Source organism: Aethalodelphis obliquidens, unplaced genomic scaffold, assembly GCF_003676395.1.
Source record: "Aethalodelphis obliquidens isolate GAN/ISIS:26980383/991018 unplaced genomic scaffold, ASM367639v1 scaffold45, whole genome shotgun sequence".
In the NCBI taxonomy this organism is placed as follows: Eukaryota; Metazoa; Chordata; class Mammalia; order Artiodactyla; family Delphinidae; genus Aethalodelphis; species Aethalodelphis obliquidens.
Genome location: NW_020837989.1, coordinates 8,485,477 through 8,503,519, shown reverse-complemented (window position 1 = coordinate 8,503,519; position 18,043 = coordinate 8,485,477). Strand labels below are relative to the sequence as shown.

The 18,043-nt window shown below is 49.8% G+C and overlaps 2 protein-coding genes across 2 annotated transcripts in view; one reads left to right on the top strand and one right to left on the bottom strand.

Moving 5' to 3' along the window:
• HMGXB3 (HMG-box containing 3) overlaps positions 1-8,311 on the top strand; it is an 83,736-nt gene extending 75,425 nt beyond the window's left edge. The window contains exon 22 of the transcript XR_003427729.1: positions 7,926-8,311. The gene's annotated coding sequence lies outside the window, so the exon portion shown is untranslated. The remainder of the gene's footprint in view (positions 1-7,925) is intronic.
• The window catches only part of CSF1R (colony stimulating factor 1 receptor), a 30,332-nt gene extending 16,448 nt beyond the window's left edge, over positions 1-13,884 (bottom strand). Inside the window, exons 1-6 of the mRNA XM_027081602.1 lie at positions 13,696-13,884; positions 9,266-9,523; positions 8,547-8,831; positions 6,707-6,843; positions 5,878-6,037; positions 1,486-1,672 (exon numbers count right to left, since the gene is read on the bottom strand). Of these exons, the coding sequence (XP_026937403.1) occupies positions 1,486-1,672; positions 5,878-6,037; positions 6,707-6,843; positions 8,547-8,831; positions 9,266-9,523; positions 13,696-13,744 (1,076 nt within the window). The 5' untranslated portion in view covers positions 13,745-13,884. The remainder of the gene's footprint in view (positions 1-1,485; positions 1,673-5,877; positions 6,038-6,706; positions 6,844-8,546; positions 8,832-9,265; positions 9,524-13,695) is intronic.
• Between the last annotated feature and the right edge of the window lie 4,159 nt (positions 13,885-18,043).

The following is an 18,043-nucleotide window of genomic DNA, read 5'->3' as shown; positions in this document are numbered from 1 at the left end:
GACCAGCCTCCTTCCAGGGGTCTGCAGACTCCAGATTCAGAACTTCTGCTTTAGACGAGGGGAAGCTAGAAATCCTGGCCGGAAAGGACAAGAAGGGAACTGGGAAGAGGAAGATAAGGACAAGGGAACATCCTTGTTGATTCTGATGATCGACAACACAAGAATCCAGGAATCAAAGAGGTTTGGGCTTCTGGAGCTAGGAAGAGAACTCCAGAGAATTTGGGAGTTGGAAGATGTCTAGGGATTATCTAGCCCAGGGATGGCAAACAGGTCTCCTCTCATGAGCCAGTTATGATGGAAATATAGCCTAGAGACTGTGTTGAGAAGGACTCTGAGGCTGCATCTGGCAGGATGGGTTCAAAAATGAATTAGGAAAGGGTTCAAAAATGAATTAGGGGGCTTCCCTGGTGGCGCAGTGGTTGAGAGTCCGCCTCCCAATGCAGGGGACGCGGGTTCGTGCCCCGGTCCGGGAAGATTCCACATGCCGCGGAGCGGCTGGGCCCGTGAGCCACGGCCGCTGAGCCTGCGCGTCCGGAGCCTGTGCTCCGCAATGGGAGAGGCCACAACAGTGAGAGGCCCACGTACCGCAAAAAAAAAAAAAAAAAAAAAATCAATTAGGGGTCTCGGTCACGAGTGAGGGAGGGGAAGTTATCACACACACACCACATATTCGCTGTCCTTGATGGAGCTGTACTCTCTCATTCAAATAGAACAGCGTAAAGAAATTATCATTTTCACACTTGGTATCAGTGTTCCTCCTTGGGGAAGAAACTCTCTTGTTTAGAAAACTACCTGGGTTAGGTCACTTTGGATGAGGAAGTAAGACCCCAAGGATAGAGTCCACAGGAGACAAGACAAAGAGATTTCTAAAATGTTGTGCATGTGGGATGAGCAGGATTCTGGGAGTGGAGAGACGGGAGGACGCAGAGTCACACGGCACTCTGTAAGAAGAGCTCTGAGCCTGTGGAGAAGAGCACAGCTGGTGAGAAATTCTCAGGGGTGGATGACCACAGGCTTTTAAAGAACTTCTGATGTATCTGTGACTGAGAGATGTTAATTCCCTCTATTCCCCAAACCTGTGTATGTGGCAGATACGTCGTGCGATTGCTATTAGGAGTGTGGCTATGAGTGGAGGTCATGGGGGGGTGTCTTCTGCATTTGTATGAGTCACAGAAGAGGAGGCATAAGATCGAGACCTTGGGTGACCATCAGAAGGCACGCCCCCAAGAAATGGTAGAATTCTTGAAGAGGACATTGGATTTTCCAAGGATATAGGACAGAGGGATACACTAATTTGATCTGCATCTCAGACGCTGATGACGGATATCGAGGTTCTACATAGTCAAGAAAAATGAGACCTAGAAACCGGAAAGGACTCGCTCCAGGTCACGCAGCAAGGTTGAGATAGGACCCAAGTGTCCTGACTCCCGGCTGAGGTGCTCCATCTGGCTGTGGGCTATGCGGATGCGAGCTAATAGGTGATACCTGTATGTGCCCTTGTTGGTTACAAAATTGAGCTTGGGCTGGTGGCCAAGGAAGGGTCCCCGGTAGGTCCAGTTAAAACTTTGCAGGCTTGGGTAGGCCTCCACCTTGACTTTGAGTTCGATCTTCTCACCCACGGTCACCTCCTGGAGGAGGTTCTGCTCAGAGGTCAAGTTCAAGTAGGCACTGTCTGGAAAGCAGAATGCACAGAGATCTGGCATTAGTGGGAAGATACCCCAGTGTGTGTGTTCACTTAGCAATCCACCCATTGAGCCAGTCTTTCAGCTGGGCCCTCCCTGAGCACCTACCACGTGCCAGGCACACAGACCCCGCCCATAACCCAGACTTGCCCTCTCTCATCTCTTTTCCCACCACCCCCAGGGCTCCAAACTCTTCTCTTCTTCACTGAGTTCCTGGGACAACGTGGGCAAATTCCTATCCTCCTTGGCACCTCTACATCTTTATTTATGTAACGAAGAGATTGAATATATCTATGTTGTTATAACTTTATGGAAATTTTTCTAGCAGTTAAAAAAAAAGTCAGGTGTTTTTTTTTCCATACGCTCTCACCCATTTCCCCTTTTTTCAGTAGTAGTATAGTCAATGCAGCTTCCCTATCCAGCTCTAAAGTGGGCACGTGATCCAGGCCAGCCAATCAGGGTAATCTGTCCCCTTGGGACCAGTGATTGGTTTTGGGGCCAGGCATGTGAGTCCATGACTCTAATTTCCATGATTTTTGTTCGAACTCGAGGGAAAGAGAAGCTTTCATTCCACTGGGGTTTCCAAACTTGGTGCTGCCCCGCAAGAAAAATAAAGAGCTAAGAGTTGGGAAGCAACAGATTCTTGTCCACACCTGAACACCTAAATCTAACGAAACCAGAAGCTCATATCCATGGGGGTTTTAGCTATAATTCCTCTTTTGATTAGGCCAGTTTGAGTTGATTTCTAGTACCTGTAACTGAAAGAGTCTTGGCTGGTTTCTTCTAAGTAAATGCATGAATTAAAATCAAGCTGCTCTGATTGAATTGTAGGCAAAGGAGAGGTGCAAAAACCCCCATCCATTCAGCCTCTCTCTGCCTCTCATGGAAGCTACTCTAATACCCTCTTAAAATCCCAAGGCTTTGCAAAAAGACCAGATGACCTCTCAGGGCTCCTCTTCTTACTCAATTCTAGGAAATCTAAAATTCACTCTTCTACCCTGTGTTGTTCCTGCTCAAAAAGCTCCCTGTGATTCCCCATCACCTCCACTATTCAGCTTGGCATTCAAGGCTCTTCTCATTCAAGCCTCCCTATGCCCATCTAGCCACGTCCCCATTTCACACACACACACACACACACACACACACACACACAATTCTCCACCCATCTCGATGTTCTCATGTCCCCTGAACACGCCACAGTCATTCCAACCTTGAATGTTGTGCTCAAGTCATTTCCTGCACCAGGAACCCCATATTCTTCCTCTCTTCTATTTAGATCCTTCTCATTCTCCAAGACTTGTACCCATTAGGGAGACTCCACCCATCCACTCCAGGCTAAAGGGAGCTCTCCTTCCTCTGGATTCCTGTTGCTTTTTTTTTTTTAATTGAGGTATAGTTGATGTACAATATTTGATAAGTTTCAGGTCTACAACAGAGTGCTTCACAATTTTTAAAAGTTTTACTCCATTTACAGTTATTATAAATTAGTAGCCATATTCGTTGTGTTGTACAACATATGCTTGTAGCTTATTTATTTTATACATAGTAGTTTGTGCCTCTTAATCCTCTACCCCTATACTGCCTCTCCCATCTTCTCTCTCCCCACTGGTAACCACTAGTTTGTTCTCTATATCTGTGAGACTGCTTTTTTTTGTTATATTCATTCATTTGTGGTACTTTTTTAGATTCCACATATAAGCGATATCATACAATATTTGTCTTTCTCTGACTTATTTCACTTAGCATGGTACCTCTGCTGCCCTTTGAGATGACACATTCATTAGGCACCACATCTACACTACTTCATGTATCTGGTTCCTCCTTTAGGTAGCTGTCTTCTCTCTCTGAGTTTGTGAGCTTTTAGGGCAAGGCTGTTTTCTTCTCTCTTCTCCCCTTAGCCATCCATCCATCCATCCATCCATCCATTCAAACTCCAGCCACTTCCCACCACCTCCACCATTACCACCCTAATCAAGCCACCATCACCTCTAGCTCAGACTAGCAGTAGCCTCCTGTCTCCCTGCTTCTACCCTCATCTCCCTATAGACAGTCCTCAACAGAGCACCAGAAAGCCATGTTACATCTTGTTACCTCCAAGTCAGATGATGTCACTCCTTTGTTCAGACCCTCCAATGGCACCCCATCTCTCTCAAGAGGAAAAGCCCAAGTCCTCACCTTGGCCTACGGGGACCTTCCCCTTCACCTCTGACCTCAGCTTCTACCGCTCTTCCTCTTGAGCTCCAGCCCAGCCACACTGGCTGACCTGCTCCTTGCATGTGGTGAGCATGGACCTGCCTTAACAACGTTGCTTGCCCTCTGCCTGAAGCTCTCTTCTCCAAGATTCTACACGGCTTGGTCCTTCACCCACCTCAAGTCTTTGCTCAAATGTCAGCTTCCCAGTAAGATCTTCCTTGATGATCACCCTATTTTAAACTGAAAACACTATCAAACTGATTTGCTTTTTTATAATTTATTTTGCTTATTGCTGTCTTCTCCCAACAAGAGTACAAACTCCAAGTGGGCAGGGGTTTTTCTATCTCTTTCATTTGTAGCTGTATTCTCAGCATTGAGAAGTATCCGGCCAGATGTGTGAAGGAAAACAAACATCTACTGAGTGACTACTGTATGTCTGCACTAGAAAACAGTTAGGATTAGAATCCAAAACTGGGAGACGGTTCAATGTTCTCCTCTCCTGCCTTAGCCCTCAAATCTCCCGGCGTAGGATGGGCCCACAGCAGAGCTTAGGTGCTTCCGTAAGCCTAATGCGTTGTTTGTGCTGTGAGGGTAGCGATTCTCATGCTCCCCCCTCCCCGCCTCCCCTCGGGCTCCCATAACTTTTAACACACGAGGTGTGGCCAGACTGAAATGACTCAGAGCCTGTCCCCACCTTGAAGAAACTCCCCTTAGCTCTGGATTCTCAGCCCAGTGGCCGCTGCTGCCTCTTACCCAGTCACTCTGTCCAAAGACCTGGGAGTCATCTTGGCTCCTTTATCCTTCACCCCTTCATCCCAGCAGTCACCAAGTCCATTATCCCTCCAAAATCGTTCTGGATGACAGACTCTCCTGGGCCGCTGCCATGGTCCAGCACCCTTTGCAATCTCTAGCCTGGACCACTGCATTAACCGCCCTCATGGGTCTCCAGCCTCTAGTCTCCCATCCAATCCACACGGTGTAGGGCTGAGCCTCCTCAAATAACATCTCCTCATGCACACTTAGCATTTACTGTATGCCAGGTCCTATTCTAGGTACTTCAAGTATATATATATTCATATATTCATTTAATTCTCACAGCAATCCCATGAGACAGTTACTGTTAGCATCCCCATTTTGCAGATGGGGAAACAGAGTAAGGAACCTGCCTAAGTCATTGGTGGAGCCGGGTTGGAATGTGCCCCAGGAGTGCGGGTTCCTGACCACCACACAGTGGACCCTCTGTGCAATCTGATCTCATCACTCTCCTCTTAAAACATTTAACGACCTCCACCGGATACGATGCAAACTCCCCACCCAATTTGCCCTCAGGCACTACCTTCAGCACTGCTTTCCTGTGACCATCCCTGCCTCCCCTTCATGTCCCTGCTGTTGTCAGCTTCTCTGGATGTCTCACATGCTCTTGCTCTCTTTGCCTTTGAGCCTTTGCATATGCTGTTCCCTCTGCCAGCAGTACTGTTCCCCTTCCTTTTCCACCCCTCTGCCTGGCTAACCCACCTCCATTCTTCTTGTCCCAGCTTAGAGGCCACTTTGTCCAAGCCTTGGTTGGGAGTCTCGCTTGGTGTTCCCAGGACACCCCACACTTCCCCCATGACCGCACTGGGTGATCATTGTCTGTTCACGTGTCCCTGTGATGTGAGTTTCCCGGGCATGAAGGAAGGAATGAATGAGTGAACAGTGAAGCCCAGGAGGGAGCTACTGGACACCAATCCCCAAACAGAACTAATGATGCTGGAATGAGATGCAGCCATGCACTGTAGGACCTCCAAGGCGGGAGGGAGGGATTCTGGGGCGGGGGGTGGGGGACCTGGGAGGGCTGTCAGTGTCGTGGCTCCTTAACCAGGCCCAGAAAAAGGGGATTCTAGCGAGCTGTTCTAACAATGTCTCCTCCTTCCCTGCCATCAGCTCCCTCTCTCTCAATCCCCTTATACACCCCCTCACCCCAGGATCCCTGATGACCCTTCCCCACCACCCTGATGCTTACCTACCACCCAGAAGACCATGGAGGTGGAGTGGATGCCCCGGGCATTGGTGGCCGTGCAGGTGTAGTTGCCAGCATCTTGGAAGCTTACGTGATCGAGGTTGAGCGTCAGGACTTTTTGATAACGGTTGTCATGGAAGTCGGATTGTTGAGAGATTGTGAGCTGCAGCCAGAAGGAATGGAAATGGTATACTGAGGTTGTTTAGGAATTAGAAAGATTTGGTTTCTAATTCTCAGCCTTTAAGAATTACTATCTGCCTCTCCTTGGGCAGGGACTGAACTCTGAGCCTCAGTTTCTTCATCTGCAAAATGGGACTGACACTGGCCCCATGCTCTTAGGGTTGTAGAGTAAGTGAGAAGGAGCATGCAAATGGCACAGGACTAGCCTGGCACACGGTAGGCACAAGGAGGGAGGATGTTCTTAGAAGCAGCCGCCATTTCCTCCTGAGAAGAGCCCCTCTTCTGTCCTCTCTCCAGAGTTTTTCTGAAAGGACCCTTACATTCCTGGGCTTCAGAGGTGGCCTAGGAACCCCTTGCTAAGTCAGAAGTGAGCTGACATGTGGCTCTTGCCTACAGGCTGGGGCAAAGGTCATGGGTCAAGGGAGTGGAGTACTGCCTCCTCCCACCAACCCCCACAAGATTTAGCGGCACGAGCCTGAGTCCTGCTTCTGGATCAGCTACTGACTGGCAGTGAGATCTTGGGTGAGTCCACTCCCCTCTCTGGGTCTGGGCCATGCCCTCAGCCCAGAGAGCCAGCTTGAGGTGGGGCTGGGGGCTGCATCCTGCAGGGCCTGGCATGTCAGAAGGATGGACAGACTCCCCAGGGACTGACCTTGGTGTCTCCGTGTTGGAGGAAGACATCAAAGTTGACATCAACGTCGCTGGCTGAGCATACGATCTGGGCAGCCTCTCCTCGAATCCGCACCAGCTCTGTAGGCTTCAGGGTCAAGGTCGGGGGTCCTGGGATGACTGAGGTCAGGGCAAGGGACCCATGAACATCCAGGCCAGAGCTGTCACTCTGCTTCCTGCCATGGGCCAGGCTCCCATTCCAAATCCTGGGAGGCAGCCCCGACGCCTCAGTTTTCCCCACGACAAGTCCTGTCTCCTAAATAGACCTTGAAAAGTCCCCTTTGCTCCATCACCAGTGTCCCTCCCCAGTCTCACCCTCCTTCTCTGCTCTGGACCCATTCAGGCACCTGGGAGGCCTCCCTCCTTCCTCGCAGCGGCCAAAGGGAGGTCTTTGTGATGAAAATTGGATCACGCCTCTCTCTCGTGACAATATTCAGTGGCTTCTCATCATCACTCTCAGAATAAAAGCCGAAGTCCCTCCCACCTCCCCAGGCCCCGCTCCCGACCCGTGGACACCTGCCACCCTCCACTCCCCCAGCTGCCTTTCACACCGCAAAGTCTTTCCCACCCAGCGACTCTGCCCTTGCCCTTCCTTCCAGGAATGCCTTCTCCCACGCTTTGACTGCCTGCCTCTTCTCATCCTTCAGATCTTTAGCTCAGACATTCCTCGGAGAGGCCTCCTGTCACAGTTTCGCTGAATTAGCCTCATCCCCCACCCCCCTGCCCCATATTTCTTCAGCTTAATTTCTTGATCATCACAAATGGTATTTACTGACTTTCTCTCCCGTCTGTCTCCCCAGTAAATGTCAGATCCATGAAGACGCTATCCCTCACAGCTAGCCCAGTGCCTAACACATAGTAGGAATTGAATGAATATTTCTAGCTGTTGCTGTTGTTGAAAGATAACCTAATTCAGTTCCTCAAGGTCCAGACACTAAGGGACTCACCCGTGGTCACTGAGAGGGTCATGGCCGAACTAGAGCCCAGCGCTCTCTCTGCAAAGTGCAGGGAAAGGGCCTTCATGGCTCCCTCTGCCCACAGGGTGGGGTCCTTTGACTTCCTGGACAGTTTCGTGGCCTCAGAGCACAGGGCCTTGGGTCAGCCATGCCGCTCTGACCCTGGCCTCATTACAGGCACCTGATTCCTGTCTCAAGCCCAGGTTACGAGCCTGGGGTCCTGCTGACACATATCAATCCTTCCAGAAACCAGAATCCCGTCCACCAGCCCAGCAGAGACAAGGGGCAATAGGAGTGAGACTTCACCAGCATTTTTGCCCCCCAGAGAGAGGTGTCCCACGCACCCGCCACCACGATGTCCCATCGCCTGGCTCACTACCCCCCTTCCTGTGCCCAGCACCCAGCACCAGACCGGCACTGAGTGGGAAATCCATGTCTGAGAGTGTGGGAGAGCTTCGGGCCCTCCTTCCGTTCCTGGAACATTCGAAGCCTGTTCCCAGCTCATGACTATGTACCTGCTGTTTCCTCTGCTGTTTCCACCTTCTCGTAATTCACATTTCAGCTCAAATAAAATGTCACTCTCTCCATGAGTCACCCCCCCACTCCCACACACTCTATTCCATCTCCCTGCTCAATGATTTTCACAGCTTGTCTCACGATCTGAGACCACCTTGCCCGGTGAGTTATTGGCTTATGTATGCCCTGCCTTTCTGTGCCCGACACCTTACCGTCTTGCCCCAGTAGATGCCCCATAGATCACTGTCGCGATTGGGAGGAAGAGATGAAACAAAGCCCCCCCTGCCCCCCCTCCCCCATTACCTCCCCTCAGGCCAGGCGCCAGCTCTCTGTCCCTCCCGGCCCACACACCTTTCTGAACTTTAAGCCGGATGCTGAGGGACTTCACCATCCTGCCGTCCACCCGAGCACTGCACTCATAGTCCTGGCTTTCGATGAACTTGGCCTTGTGGATGATGAAGCCGTGCGAGGGCAAGAAGGAGTAGTTGGTTTGGCGCAAGACAGGTCGGCCACGCACCCGCACCAGCGAGACGCCTGCCCCCAGCGCTGGGTCCGTGAGCAGGCAGGGCAGCAGCGCGTCCTGACCCTCCATCACCGTCACTTCCTCGACCAGGACCCTCCAGGGCCGAACAGGGTCTGGGGAACGTGGGGATACAGGGTTACAACTGCCTTCCCTCCACCAGGCCAAGAGTTCCCTGGACATTGGTGACAGGGAAGCTCAGAGATGCTGATCATTTGCCTGAGGTCACACTATACCAGGGAAGCTCAGCTGATGCTTGGGGCTCTGAAGCCAGGTCCAGCCCCACTATTTAATGCTGTGTGACCTTAGGCAAATGACTCAACCTCTCTGAGCCTTTGGAAAATGGGCAGAATCACAGAACCACCTCACAGCGTTGTTGTGAGGACAACGTTAAATTAGAAGCACTGCCACAGGTCCTTGTTCGTGGCAGGTACTCAGCAAATGTGCAGCTGGCTTATTGTGATTGTTAACATTAGGGCCCAGCCCTCCTGTGCATTCGTGGTGGGACCTGCTTGGCTAGTCCTCTTGGGAGCGGGCTCACAGTCCTCACCTTTGACATAGAGATGGATGGTGGCGCTGCCCCCCAGGGGGTCTCCACGCTCAGTGCAGCGGTAGGTTCCCGTGTTTAGGAAGGTGGCATTGTTCGTGGTGAGGATGCCGCTGGGGGCGTCAGCGTCCAGAGTCCAGTAGGTGGAAATGGGGCCGTCCCATTCCACGCTGCCGTTGCTCACACATCTCAAGGTCACGGCTGTGCCTGGCTCCACGACCAGCTCAGGGCCACTGGGCTCTATCACCGGGACCCCCTGACCTGGTGACGGGGGGGGTGGCAAACAGAATTGAGGCCTGAGGTGACACCGCCTTGGCCACACCCTGCCTCTGAGATGGGTGCTGCCCTGGCAGGGGTGATGCTGGTTCTGGGGTTCAGCTGTGACTTGCAGGATCACCTTGAACAAGTTCCTGCCCCTCTCTGGTCACTTGCTCAGGCCCCCAGCCCAAAGCTGCTGTGATGACTGATGTCTCTGATGGAAGGGTATTGGGAGATTTCTCGGCCTCCAACCCAGCCGCTGTCCCATGTGGGCTCCCCCAGCTTCTGGCCTCAGTCTCACTGGCAATGACTGCATCATTCTCCCCAGGAGTGGACTCCTTCAGCCCCATGTACAAAGTGGGCTGCATCCCTGCTGCTAAGCCCAGCACCCAGCTCAAAGAAGGGGCTTCAGACAAGCAAAGGAAGAAACAAATGAATGGAATGTTCATGGCAGAGTCCTCTGAGTTAATTTACACGGGGAAGAAGAAAAGCAGTGTAGGATCTTAGCCCAGCAGAGTTAGACAGGTTCAGAAGTCTTCTGTCGTGCCCACTCCCATCATTGGACGTCTGGTCTAGAACACAGTAAGATGGTTCAGAGGCTCTGTGTCTCAGTTTCCTCACTTATAAAATGGGGACCATAATTGTACCCATTTATTGGGATAGATACCAGGAGATTTAAACGCATGGAAAGCCTTTAGAACATCACCTGTCACCAAATATAAATACTCAGTAAGGTTAGCCCTTATGTTTATTACCTGATCCACCCCCAGCAACCCACCCTGACATCCCAGCACTGCTGCGTTTACTAGGGAGACAATCTCTTTTAAGGAAAATTTTCTTGAAGGAGAAAAGGGAACTTGAAACTCATCTCAGGCCCTCCGGGAAGAAGGCCCATCGCCTCTGCAGCGTCAGCATTTTTCCAGGGCCTAAAATAGGGGCAGTGGAGGGAAGTGAGAGCTGATTCAAGGCCTTGGAGGGGCTGCCAGGCGCCCTCCAGCCTGTGCAGGCGGAAGCACATTGCTGGCGCCCGGCCCAGACCCGGTTTCCGCTCAGCCTGCAGCCCTTCTCCCAGAGATGCTCTCACTTCTGCTTCCCGGCCACGGGGAGAGAAGCCCTCGCCCCCAGGACAGGGGGTACCACCTGCTGGGCATTGGCACATCTCAGGCTGTGGGTCCTGGCTCTGCCACTGACCCACTAGGTACCCCTAGTGAGTCTAAACCTTCTGTCCCAGCGATGGGGCCACGGACACGCTAGCCCTGAGGGCACCAGGTAAATTCAGGGACTCTACGTCGTCCTGCATGAAAGTTCCTTAAATAGGTCTTTCCATCCCACTGCCCCACCACCCTGCCCTCACCATGGACCCCAGAATCGGAAAGATCCTCTCTGTCAAATGATATCAGGATGGCTTATGTTTTCATTTTGTACCCATCAGAGGTGCGCAGCCCCTCTGCCCGAGCTTCTGATCGGCATAAAGGATTGAGTGAATACTACCAAAGCCCACACCTGAGGGTTGTAGCCAGCACTCCTGTGCTGCTGACCACCAGGGATGGGGACAAACATCATTTCTGGCAGGCTGTTGGCAAGTCCCAACCGAGTGGGTGCTGGCCTATGACTGCTGCAGCCATGCAGGGCCCCAGGCAGGGTTGTATCGTAGGAAAGAGCTTGGATCGTGGGGTCACACCAACCTGGGTCTAAAACTTGGTTTTCCCCTGCTAACTGCGTAGGTTGCTTAACCTCTGACCCTCAGGCTACTCTTCCATCCAATGAGAAGAATCCCAATTCCCACCGCTGAGGGGTCTTAGGAGGATTCAGTGAGGTGATATGCAGCCTCTGCCTCACTCAACTCTCCTACCCTGGGTTACTGGCTTCAACTGCTACACTTCTAGCCTTCCCTCTGGTCCTGACACTCTGATAGCTGAAGCTTTTAACTTTGAAAGGTCACAGCCTATGCCTGGAACATCCCCTGGTCTCAGATTCTGTGATTCTGTATTCCGCTTCTGCCCCCGCCTGGTCTCACAGGTGCCTACTCCCTTCCCCTCCCCTGCTCTGTCCTCTAGCTCTGGCCTCGGCCTCCTGGAAATGTAGTCAGAGAGGCATCTCTCTTGTTTCGTCCTGTCATCTCAAATATTCACGCAGGACAGGGCTGACACCCTCAACTTCTGCCCCAGCTCCCCACTGCTGGCTTGGCTGACAGGAAGAAAAAGCCTGCTCAGGGCCGTCCTCCCTGGGCTGGGGCTGGACCCCTTCTGCCCCTTCACCCTACCGTCTCATCTCCCCAAACCTCCCCACCCCCTCCCACTTGTCTGGGAGACCCCTCTCCATCATCAGCTCCCAGGGTGTGCCCCAACTTCCGCTCCTCTCCCCCAAAACACACACACGCAGCACAGACCAAGGCCTGGGGCAGAGCTCCCTCCTCAGCCCAGGCTCTTGGCGCGCCTCTCCCGGTCGCAAGCGCGCTCTGATCCTGTCCCCCAACTTTCTCACAGCAGCCCCCTGCCCCCCGCCACTCACCACTGGTCTACTGGGCTGAAAGCTTAGGTTTCCACCCTGCTGTCCCCATCTCTTCTTTCCTTTGAGGCTAGATGCTGGATAGCCCCTCCACCTTCCAACAGTCCCCCACAGGCAGGTTCTGGGCAGGAGGACAGGACAAAGCAGTGAAATAAAACCCACGGAGCTTTTTAGGGTGAGGGGAATAGTCTCTATCTTAACTGAGTTGGTGGGGACACAAGTGTGTACACTTGTCACATCTCATCGAATGTACACTTAAGAACCTGTGCTTTCTACTATGTGTAAATTACATCTCAACAAAAGAGAACGGACACGCAAGCCCAGTGGGACGGACTGGGCCAGAAAAAGACCTTCAGTGGGCCATCTCCTCATCAGGGACCAGACGCACCTACTCCCCAGGGTCCTACAGTCCCAGGATGGTGGGGAGGCCAGAGCTGAGGGCTGCCTTCCCACCCCACCCACAGTCCCCATCCTTCCCTGAGCTCCCTCCAAATAAGCAATAAAATTTAATGTGTTTGTTGGGCCAGCTGTAGATACGAGCCAAGCACCCAGCCCCTCACCTCCAGTGAGGCACCCTCCTAGATGGAGATCCTGCATCACTGCTGCTGCCAGAGGGATGGAGTTAGGTTGGGGTCTGCCCCACAGCTCTCCATCCTGAGCCCCAGCAGCCTGTGTTTGGGAGAGCTCTAGCCCAGGAGACCCTTGCTGTCCTTCCCCCGGAAAAGCCTCTTGCCCTGTACTCTCTCCTCCCAAATTTACCTCTTCTGAGCCCTGGGCCAGAAAGGCTAGACTCTTTTTTTTCTTTTCGCGGTACGCGGGCCTCTCACTGTTGTAGCCTCTCCCGTTGTGGAGCACAGGCTCTGGACGCGCAGGCTCAGCGGCCACGGCTCACGGGCCTAGCAACTCCGCAGCATGTGGGATCGTCCCGGACCGGGGCACAAACCCATACCCCCTGCATCGGCAGGCAGACTCTCAACCACTGCGCCACCAGGGAAGCCCGGAGGCTAGCCTCTTATGTCTCCTTCTAACCCCTTGCCCAAGCCGCCCAAGGAAGGATCATTGCCTCTCAGGCCTCTCCCAGTCAGATCCTGCCTAGTCTGCCTAGTGATTCACAGGCTGTCAGAACCAGCAGAGCCATCAGGGGTTCTCTGGGGCCTCCCTACCCAGTGTAGGTCTGGACCAGGGGCCTTGGCATCTCCTAGGAACTTGTTAGTGGTGCAGAATCTCAAGTCACATCTGAGACCTACTGAGTCAGAATCTGCACCGTAACAAGATCCCTGGGGAATTTGGATGCACGGTGAAGTTTGAAAACCATTTAGTCTAGTCCATCACCGCCCCCAACAACTTGCTATTGACTATTTAGTGGACACTGAAGAGCCCTGAGAGCATCAGGGACGTGTTCAGGACACACGGACAGTCAACATCTGAGCTGGGATGGATCCACAGCCTTGGCCAGGCTAGTTCCACCCCATCCATACCCTCTTTTCCCCCCACTGCCCCTCCAAAGCAGACACCCACATACCTACAGCCCAGGGCTTGGGGGATGGAAGCACGAAGTGGGGACACCCAGCGAGGGGCAGGGGTTTAGAGAGTCCTTCCACAGGAGCCCTCTCTGTCACATCCCCTTCACCCCCCACAATCCCCCAAGGCTCCAGGTGTGCTCTTACCGTGCCAAGCTGTGGCCACCAACAGGATCAGCAAAGTCCCTGGGCCCATGGCCTCAGGGGGAAGGCGGCAGGCCGACGCAGGGCTTGGGGGTGGGCAGGGAGCTAGATTCCTAGACACTGGCTCTGCAGGGACCAGGACGACTGGACACGAGCTCCTCTCCACTGCACTGGCTGTCTGTCTTGTTTTCCTCTTCCTCCTTCTTCTTGGGCTGATCCCCCTCTTCCCCTTTTAGCTAGGCAAGGCAACCACAGAGTTTGGAAATCTTTGTTTAAAAGAAAAAAACTAAAAAACAGAGCCATGACCCCCAGGGGGAGGGGTTAGAGTCTGGGGCAGGACTGGCTAAGTTTGAGGCCCTTCTGAAGCCACCTCTGAGAGGCTCTGGGGGAAGAAACATGCCCAGTGTCAGACAGGCAGTCAACTGCACAAATGGGGGTCCCCAGAGTGACCAGGTGGCTCTTGCTCAGCTGAAAGGGAAGTTAGGTTGGTCTGGACAAGCCTGATAATAAACAGCATCAAGAAGCTTCCATTTACAGGACACTCACTAGCCAAGCCCTTTACACTCCATTGTCTCCTTTGGTTCCCACAAAAATTTTATAGAGTAGGTACTGTTATCATTCCCATTTCACAGATGGGAAACTGAGGTTCATGGAGATCAAACGCTGTAAACTTGCCCAAGGTCATATACCAAATGGTAGAGGTGGAATTTGAATCCAGGCAGCCTGGCTGAAGAACTTTCTTTTTGTGGATTAATTAAGTTTATTTTTTACAAAGAGCCTAATTGTGCTGCTGTATTTCTTTTTTTGTGGTACGCGGGCCTCTCACTGTTGTGGCCTCTCCCGTTGCAGAGCACAGGCTCCAGACGCGCAGGCTCAGCGGCCATGGCTCACGGGCCCAGCCGCTCTGCGGCATGTGGGATCTTCCCAGACCGGGGCACGAACCCGCGTCCCCTGCATCGGCAGGCGGACTCTCAACCACTGCGCCACCAGGGAAGCCCTGTATTTCTTAACAAGATTAGATTCTCTGCCCCCTCCTTTCCTGGAGGCAATTGTGTTTACCCCTTTTAGTTGATTCTCTTAGTATTTTCCTTCTTATTTCAATTCACATGGTTATAAAGTTACTTCTTGAAACTAAAAAACAAAACAAAGAGAAAAAACCCATATAACACTGATCCAGGAAGATGATCATTCTTTCCATCTACTTAGATATATAAACATTGTAAATACATTTGTGTTTTAGCAAAGTGTTTTGAACCTTTAGTAATCATGAATACCAACCAAAACTGAGTCAGGATGAAATTGAAACTCTGACCAGACCTTTAACTTGCAAAGAGATGGACTCAATCATCAGAAACCTCCCAAGAAAGAAAAGCCCAGGACCAGATAGTTTCGCTGGTGAGTTGTACCAAACATTTAAGGAATTAACCCCAATCCTGCTCAAACTCATTCAGAAAAGAGAAGATGAGGGAACACCTCTCAATTCATTCTATGAGGCCAGCATTACCTTGATACCAACAACAGACAAGGACATCACAAGAAAACTAGAGACCAGTATCCCTTAAGAACATAGATGCAAACGTACTCAGCAAAATACTAGCAAACCAAACCTTACAGCATATTAACATGATCATACACCATGACCAAGTGGTATTTATCCCAGAAATGCAAAGATGTTCAACACATGAAAATCAATCTAATACACCACATCAACAGAGCAAGAACAGAATCTCACGTGATTAACTCAATTGATGCATAAAAAGTCTTTGACAAAATCTAACATGCTTTCATGATAAAACACCTAAAAGCGGAGGAATTAAAACAAACATCCTCAACATGATTAAGGGCATATATAAAAAATTCACAGCTAACTCAATGATAAAAGACTGAAAGCTCCCTGCCCGCCCCGCCCCCCCTCCCCGACTTTAGATCAGGAACAAGGCAAGGACAGCGGCTCTCACCACTTCTATTCAACATTGTACTGGAGGTTCTAGTCAGAGCAATCATGAAGAAAAAGAAATAAAAGGCATCCAAATTAAAAGCAAGAAGTAAAACTATCTCTATTCACAGATGACAGAATCCTATATTCAGAAAAATCCTAAAGAATCTACAAAACCCCTCAAAAATCTATTAGAGCTAAGAAATGTATTCAGCAAAGTTACGGGATACAAGATCAACACACAGAACTCACGTGTATTTCTCTATGCCAGCAGTGAACAACCCAAAAAAGAAATTTAAAAACTGATTTTTTTTGGAATAAATAGCATCAAAATGAGTAAAATACTTGGGAACCAGTGTAACCAAAGAGATGCAAGACATAAATACTGAAAACCACAACACACTGCTGAAAGAAGCCTAAATAAATGGAAAGATTTTTATTCATAGATTGGAAGATTTAATGTTGTTAAGATGACAATACTCCCCAAAATGATCAATAGATTCAATACTGTCCCTTTCAAAATCCCAATGGACTTAACTGCAGAAATGGAAAAGCTGATTCTCAAATTCACATGGAATTTCAAAAGATTCCAAATAGCCAAATCAATCTTGGAAAAAAACCAAGTTGGAGTCCCACTTCTGAATTTCACAACTTACTACAAGGCTAAAGAAATGAAAACAGTGTGTTATTGGACTAAGAACAGATACAGAGATTTATTCTTAGAATAAACTTGATAGTTCAGAAATAAACCTTCACATCAACGGTCAATTGATTTTCAACAAGGGTGCCAAGACCTTTCAACAGGAAGAAAACAGTCTTTTCAGCAAATGGTGTGAAGAGAACTGGATATCCACATACAAAAGAATGAAGTCGAGCCCTTATTTCATACCATATACAAAAATTAACTCAAAATGGATCAAAGACCTAAATACAAAGACTAAAAGTATAAAACTCTTAGAAGAATGCATGGGGGTAGATATTCATGACCTGGACTTGAAAATGGTTTCACAGCTATGTCACCAAAAGCACAAACAACCAAAGAAAAAAATAAATTGTACTTCATCAAAATTAAACATTTTGGTGCAAAGAATACCAACAAGAGAATAAAAAGACAACATGGCAAAAAGTATTTGCAAACCATATAGACAAGTGTTAAGTATCTAGAATATACCCATATATCCTAGAGTTATCTCCTATAATTCAACAAAGGCAACAACTCAATTTAAAAGTGAGCAAAAAAGTTGAATAGATATTTCTCTAAAGAAGATATACAAATGACCAACAAGAACATGAAAAGATGCTCAATATCATTAGTCATTAGGCAAATGCAAATAAAAACTACAGTGTGAACTACCTCACACCTACAAGGTTGGCCATCATTTTTTTTAAAAAGTCAGAAAATAACAAGCGTTGGAAAGGATGTGGAAAAACTGCAACCCTTGTACAACTCGTGAGAGTTTAAAGTGGAGCAGCTGCTGTGGTAATGAATTTGATAGTTCTTCAAAAAGTTACACAGAATTACCATGTGACCCAGCAATTCCACTCCTAGGTGTAACCGAGCAAGGGCTCAGTGCCAGACATGAACAGAAACCAATACTGTGGCACTGGCTTCTGAGAAACGAAGAGTTTTATTGCACAGTCAACTGGTAAGGAGACAGGAGGCAAGGCTCTCAAACCTCTCTCTCCTTTCCAGGATTGGGGAAAATTTAAGGGGTTGGGGAAATTTCAAGCTTGGAAGGTGATTGGCTAGTCTTGAATCAGTCCATAGAAGCTACATGTGCTGCTGGAAGCCAGATTTTCCGAAGGATTTAGCACTTTGTAAAGGACTCTGGTGGCAACCTTTCTATTCTTTGAGTTCCACAGACTAATTATTATTGGTTTCAGGGTTACCCTGTAGGCGTGTGTTCCCATCTCTGTCTGCAAAACAGCTCCTTAAATAGGTTTGATCAACAACCTATTTAAGGACACAAACCAGTTTAATTTGGTGCTGTTTCAATTCCCCCCTTTTTTCTGGTACATTCCTCAGCCTTGAGGGAAATAGGGGGAGGGCTGCTCTAGCTGTTTTCTGCTGATTAGGAGCGTGGATTTTTATAAGAGGAATGAAATTGAAATATTTGCAAGTCCCACCTTGAACTCTTAAGTCTTGGGCAATCATCATGCGAGTGTGGGAGGCCTTTTTAAAAATACAAGATAAGAATGTGTAACCAGAAGAACGTTGCAGGCTCCACTGCACTTAGGTTGCAGTTGTCCTCAGGGTGTTGATTTTTCCAAGTCTTGAGGAGGACCCAATCCCCCAGCTTATGCAGAGCAGGGCAATATCTGTGGGAAACATTCATCACCTAGAAGCGTTTTATGTATAGCAGATACAGTAACACGTAGAAACTGTACACGTTTTATAGTATCTAATTATTTTAC